The sequence below is a fragment of the Mesocricetus auratus genome, unplaced genomic scaffold (assembly GCF_017639785.1).
Source record: "Mesocricetus auratus isolate SY011 unplaced genomic scaffold, BCM_Maur_2.0 Super-Scaffold_100007, whole genome shotgun sequence".
Lineage (NCBI taxonomy): Eukaryota > Metazoa > Chordata > Mammalia > Rodentia > Cricetidae > Mesocricetus > Mesocricetus auratus.
In genome coordinates this window covers 57,382,137-57,388,196 of record NW_024429191.1, presented here as the reverse complement: position 1 = coordinate 57,388,196, position 6,060 = coordinate 57,382,137, and the positions used below count along the sequence as shown (strand labels likewise).

The following is a 6,060-nucleotide window of genomic DNA, read 5'->3' as shown; positions in this document are numbered from 1 at the left end:
AGTGGGTGGGGGGTGGGGTCCAGGGTCTATGACTGGAATGCTGGCCTCTGTGTAAACAACCTCAGGCCCCTGAGGTGAGGAGAGGCTGGGCAGAGGCTGTGGAAGTCTGGGTGGGCAGCTTGTGCTGGGTGGGAGCAGAGGCAATGGGGTCAGGGGGAGTTGATCTGCGGTGGACTTCCCAGCAGCGGGGGTTGGGATGGGGACCTGCCACATGAGGGATTCCTGCACCCTACTAACTCATCGAGGACCCCCATGACTTTTGAGACCTCAGACCAGCAACACCTGGGGGCTGGTCAGAAATGCAGCAGCCCACCTGGGAGACTGAGGCAAGCCCAGCTTGAGATACATAGTGTAACCTTGTCTCACATAAAGACCAAGGAAAGGGAAAAAAGCATCATCAGGTCCTTCCCAGACCTACTGGTGTGTGTGTGTGTGATGTACATGTTCCTATGTGCACGCAGGAGAGTGAGAATGTGTGCACATGTGTGTGGAGGCCAGAGATCAGTTCTGAGTTTCTTCTTTCTATTTTTTTTCCCTCTGTAACTCTGGCTGTCCTGAAACTCACTCTGTGTACCAGGCTGGCCTCAAACTCACAGAGATCCGCCTGCCTCTGCCTCCCAAGTGCTGGGATTAAAGGTGTGTCCCACCACCACATCCGGCCTGAGTGTCTTCCTTAACCTCTGTCCACCTTATCTTTTGAGACTGGGTCTGCACTGAACCCAAAGTTCACAGATTAACTAGGCCCATGGCCAGTGAACTCCAGAGGTCTGCCTGTCTCTACCTTCTCTGGCTTGGGATGACAGGACCACACCTAGCTTAGTTTATGTGGGTGTTGGGAATCCAAACATATGACAAATACTTTTCCAACAGAGCCATCTCCTCAGCCCCCAGCCTCCAGTCTGCATTTTAACAAGATTCCCAGGGGACTCGGGACACCGGAGCGTGTGGGAAACCCTGGTCAAAGTGAGTGTACTCTGGGCCGCACTGTTCATTACTGCCAGGGAGGGAGGCTTCCACAGGCAATGAGAGACTGGTGGGCTCCTTTCTCCTGCCAGTTCTGCCAGCTGTGGGAGGGCTGAGGCTCGCTAGTAGGACCCCCAGCTCAGCTCCATCCTGGTGCAGGGCAGGGATCAGCAATGCCTCTGTCTGGTAAGGAGCTCTGCTGGTGTGTACAAGCAGGAGCTCCTGGCCTGGCAGGCAGGTGAGGGTGGTGGTGCCCTTCATGTCACGGCTTCACACGCAGAGAACATCGCCTGTGTTGTCCAGGTGCCAAGTCATGGCTGGCTGAGGTAAACAGGTCACAGAGTGCAACCAACACTTTCTCTTTATTTTTAGCTGGTCTCAGTTTCACTTAAAATCTTCCTGCCTCCACCTCCTCAGTGCTGGGATTGCAAGTGTGTGCCACCACGCCACATGTTATACAGCGCTGGGGACCAAATCCACAGCTTTGTGTACGCTGGGTTGGCACTCTGCCACCTGAGCTGCACCCACAGCCCCAAGCACATCATTTTTAAAGATAAGGTGAGGGTCAAGGTCTTCAGGAAACCCCTGCCACTATGAAGAGCCCCAGGGCTCGCCAAGGCCTGCAGACGGTGCCTTGTGTGTCACCCAGAACCTGTCTGGGGTGCCTTGCTATGACCAAGGGGTTTCAGACAAACCCAAGCTTCATCTGCTGCCCCTGGGGACAGCATGCTCCCTCAGGGGAGCATCATTGTCTAGGCTGTGGTACCCACCAACCCTAACCCATACATCACTTGAGAATGCTTTTACTACAAAACTCAATCACACACAGGGTAATTAAAATAAAATGCATTTCATAATCAAAGTTTTCATTGGAAAATTGAACAGGGAAGGTCCAAGAGGTCCTTGGTTGTAGATAAAGGTATTTGTTTTCTTAAATACAAAGTATAAATAACTGTACATGATGCCGCTAAATATTAGAGCGGTGGCATGGCGCCTCCTGGTGGTCATACAAAGTGCTTCACTCAGGAGGTATATTTTATGCTGCTCCAGGGATCCAGGGAGGCATGAGAGGGAAGGAAGGATGAGAAGAGGGAGGGAGGGAGAGGGAGACAGAGATCCAAGTAGTCCACAGTGCTACCTGATAGAGTGCGTTGGGGAGGAGGGGTTACGATGTGAGGGCTTTGGGGAAAATCGCAGTTCTGTCTCGCCAGGCCCCCCCTGACCAGCTGGGGAGTTGAGTCCGTCACTGAATTCTGTGCCAGAAGCTATGACTCCTAGGCTGTCAGAGCCTTGTGCTTTTGGACTGCTCCAAGGCACTGCCCTTTTTCGCCCCATAGGAGAAGACTGCGCTGAAGATATCCTCGTGATAACGTTTCTGGCTCTATGAAGGGAAACAGAGGCCAAGGGGTCAATGCTACTGCACCTGCCACCTCTCGGCTCCCATGTCTAGGCTGCATAAAACCCCGGGCAACAGCAACAGCTTCCTGGTGACACAGGCACTCACTAGCCCTGTGCCTTCCTGCTTGCCTGGTCCACTGCCATCGCGGTTTCTCCTCCACACTGCGTGTGGCCCACCTCAGCCTCTCCCCCAGCTTCATGGATAGACAGCGGTCCATCCACACTACACCAGAGGATGTGAGCCTCGAGATCAGCTTGTATGGGGCAGGCTGTGTGCACCTCCCTTTCCGAAGGTCTTGAAGTCAGAAGAACACAGAGCAGCAGGTTGAGGGCTCCGAGAAGTCTTACAGTAAAGATGCCTGTTGCTCTTTGTGGGCCTGGACATGTGTGTCAAATGGTCTGACCTTGGGATCTGTTTTTCCTTGGTGCTCAAGATCAAGGAAGGGCATAAGGGGCCTCTCATATGCTAGGCAAGGACTGAGCTACATCTCCAGCTCTTGTTTTCCCTTTTTAAATATATATATATAATTTCCTGTCTCTACCTCCTGAGTGCTGGAATTAAGTGTCCATATGCCACCATGTCTGGTTACGATTTTATTTTCAAGTGTGTGTGTGTGTGTGTGTGTGAGAGAGAGAGAGAGAGAGAGAGAGAGAGAGAGAGAGAGAGAGAGAGAGAGAGAGAGAGAGTGTGTGTGTAGTGTGTGTGTGTGTGTGCACATGAGTACCCTCAGAGGCTGGAAGAGGGTATCAGATCCCCTGGAACTGAAGTTACAGGCAGGTTGTCCTCTGCAAGAACAGTGTATACTTTTAACTGCTGAGCCATCTCTGCAGCCCTAGACACCCCATACCGACTTGCACTCATCACTCTCCTGCCTCAGCTTCCCCAAAGCCTTGGAGTTTACAGTTATGCAGCGCCTCTGCTCCACCTGCTCCTTGTAACCCTTTTGATGTCAAAATTCCATGAACACATCTGATACACACTGAACACACTTTGGGAAGCATCCATGATGTCCTTTCTGGTCACCACGTGTGTCAGAATAATCTGCACCCCGGGACCTTTGTACATGCTGCTCCCCCAACAGAATAGTCTAGACCTCTGTCTTGTATGCACAAGGCGTCTTCTTTACCTTCCCAAGGTATTTTTCTCAGATGTCACCTCCCTGTAACCCCTCTGCGAACATCTCCATTAAAATGATGCAAACCCCTGATCACTGTTCTGCTCAATTCTCACTGGAAGCAGTGCACACTCCATGTGGTTTTTGTTTTTGTTTTTGTTTTGTTTTATATCAACCCTGCTAGAATGTAAGCTCCATTTAGGTTGGCTTTTTGCTTTTTTGTTTTTGAGACAGGATCTCATGTAGGCCAGGCTGGCCTTGAACTGACTATGTAACCAAGGGATGATCTTGAACATTGATCCTCCTGCCTGTTGCCCTAGTACAGGTGCACACTATCATGCCCAAGGCCAATTATTTTTACCTGTTTTGTTAACTGCTTTTTAATCTCTAACACATAGTAGGTGCTTAATATAAATTCGGGGCATAAGTGTAAGCCTTAAGGACAGGGTTGGGAACCAGAGAGAAGGAGAGGGGGAAAGAGGCCATGTACCTGGGTGCTCACACTCAGTGTGCTAGCACCAGGATCCCTTCCCCTACAAAATGGGGTAACAGTCATTCTCCCCTCATTATGCCCTTAGACGGGCAGAAGGAAATGTCACAGGACCGTCATTGGTGAGAACCTGGATCAAGGCAAGATCTGCTACCAAGAGTCCTTCCTGAGAGGCCTGAGGGCATCCAGCTGTCAGCCTGCTATAAATAAGTGTCAGTTTCCCATAGCCAGTAGGGGACAGGTCTCTCAGCCCTGGCGTCCACAGCCCTGCTCTGCCCTATGGATACTTTCTACAGGGGTGCGGGGAGCAGAGCCTGCTACTCTGATTCCACGGACAGAGAAAAGGAACACACCAGTCGACCTTCTCAGGGTGGAACAGGAAGTCCCACCTCCAGGGGCCCAGACAGTCAGCGCACCCCAGATTTCTGCTGTGGTGTAGAGGGTTTTAGGACACCCCCAGTTCTGCTGCTCTGGTCCTGATTCCAATGATCCAATGACATGTGACCTTCACCTACACCCTTCTCTAGTCCCACCCCGACTTCCATACCTTGAGCTGGAAGAAATAGTCCTCAACCTGCTCCTCGTTCAGGTTCAGCTTGGTGGCCACCAGCGTCTTCAAGGTGGTAGCCACACCCCGAGCCATGCGCACATCTCCACAAACATAGAGGTGGCCCTGCTCCCCGTGGAGCACGCTGAGTACCTCATTGGCCAGCTGCTTCTGCAGGATGTCTTGAACGTAGACCTAAAAGCAGAGGACATGGGACAAGCCCTGGGTGCTGACATCCCTGTGGTCAGGCACACTGGCCATGGGGAAGAGGGAGGGGCATTGAGGGCTTCAGTCCGGACCTCAGCTCAGGATACACAAGTATCCTGTTCAATCCTGGCCAGCGGAACCCACAGATCTTCCCTGAGTTCACCACATTTCAGAGATGTCCATCAAGCTAATGGCCCTGCCCAGAGTTCTGAGATCTGCATGCCTATACCCCAGGAAGAAGGGGCTTCCCAGCATGTAGCAGTCCCAGCTCTGATTTAGGATGGGGTACAGGCTCCCCATTTATAAGGAAGGTCCTGGAGTGAGTCAGGATTCCATCCCTTTCCCACAGAAAATGGCCAGTGGTTCAGCAATTGGATCCAAAGAGCTCTCAGGTAACAAGGTTCTGAGCTGAGAGTCCATATTGAGTGCTCATGCCCCTAGAGCACAGTTCCAACTTGAGGGCACTGGTGGGATCAGCTCCTTATTCCAGGCTTGCTGAGCTGAGCATAAAGCCAACACACAGGACATCTCCCCACACGGCCCTGCATCCCAAGGCTGCTGGGCACCTACAGCTGGCTGTGTTGGGGGGGATTAAGCTACAGTGTGATTCTCAAATCATTCTGGGCTTGATCTTCTCATCATAGTGCTCTTCATATCACTTGATACTGTGCAGCTGTCTCCATCCACTTCAGGGCAAAGATTAAAGGCTCAGGGAGGGAGGGCTGTGTAGCTCGGGTAGTGGCCATTATGCACACTCTTCGGGCTTGCTGGGTGGCTGCACTTACCTTGGGCTTGCCTGGCAGCCTGGAGTAGGCTGTATGCACCTGGTGCAGCACTCCCTTGTGGGCCATCTCCTGCATCTCTTCCCGATAGAGGTGGTCCTCCTCTGGGTGCCGGCACCCAAACACCAAGGTCATGCGGCCTCCTTTGAGCCCTTCAAGACCCAGAAGGTTGCAGTTACTAACATGGCCACCAGAGGGCGACGCATGACCACCAGGTGCCCAACATGTAAGTTTCTTATTTGGTATTATCCCCACTTTATAGTTAATAGAGGCACTCCTGAAGAACATGGTGCAGTATCAATTATGATTATGTCAACATATAGATCTTTCTTTTACTTGTCATATTGCATTTTAATTTTACCTTTTCCTTTTAAAATATCACTATAGTCAGTACTTGGGAAGTAGGGGCAGGAGGATTGCAGCAAATTCAAGGCCAGCCTTGTCCAGGGCATTTTCAATACAGCCAGGGATACACTAGCAAGACCCCATCTCAAATATATATGTATGTATATATGCATATATGTATGTGGGGTGTGTGTGTGCGTGCGTGCGTGCGTA

General features: G+C 51.5%; 1 protein-coding gene across 2 annotated transcripts in view; it reads right to left on the bottom strand.

Annotated features, from left to right (window-relative positions):
• Nucleotides 1-1,795: 1,795 nt before the first annotated feature.
• Nucleotides 1,796-6,060, bottom strand: part of Nos2 (nitric oxide synthase 2) — a 38,739-nt gene continuing 34,474 nt past the window's right edge. Inside the window, 3 exon segments of one of the 2 annotated variants that reach the window (NM_001281644.1) lie at nucleotides 1,796-2,344; nucleotides 4,514-4,708; nucleotides 5,506-5,654. In NM_001281644.1, the coding sequence (NP_001268573.1) occupies nucleotides 2,246-2,344; nucleotides 4,514-4,708; nucleotides 5,506-5,654 (443 nt within the window). In that variant the 3' untranslated portion in view covers nucleotides 1,796-2,245. 2 annotated transcript variants of the gene reach the window in all.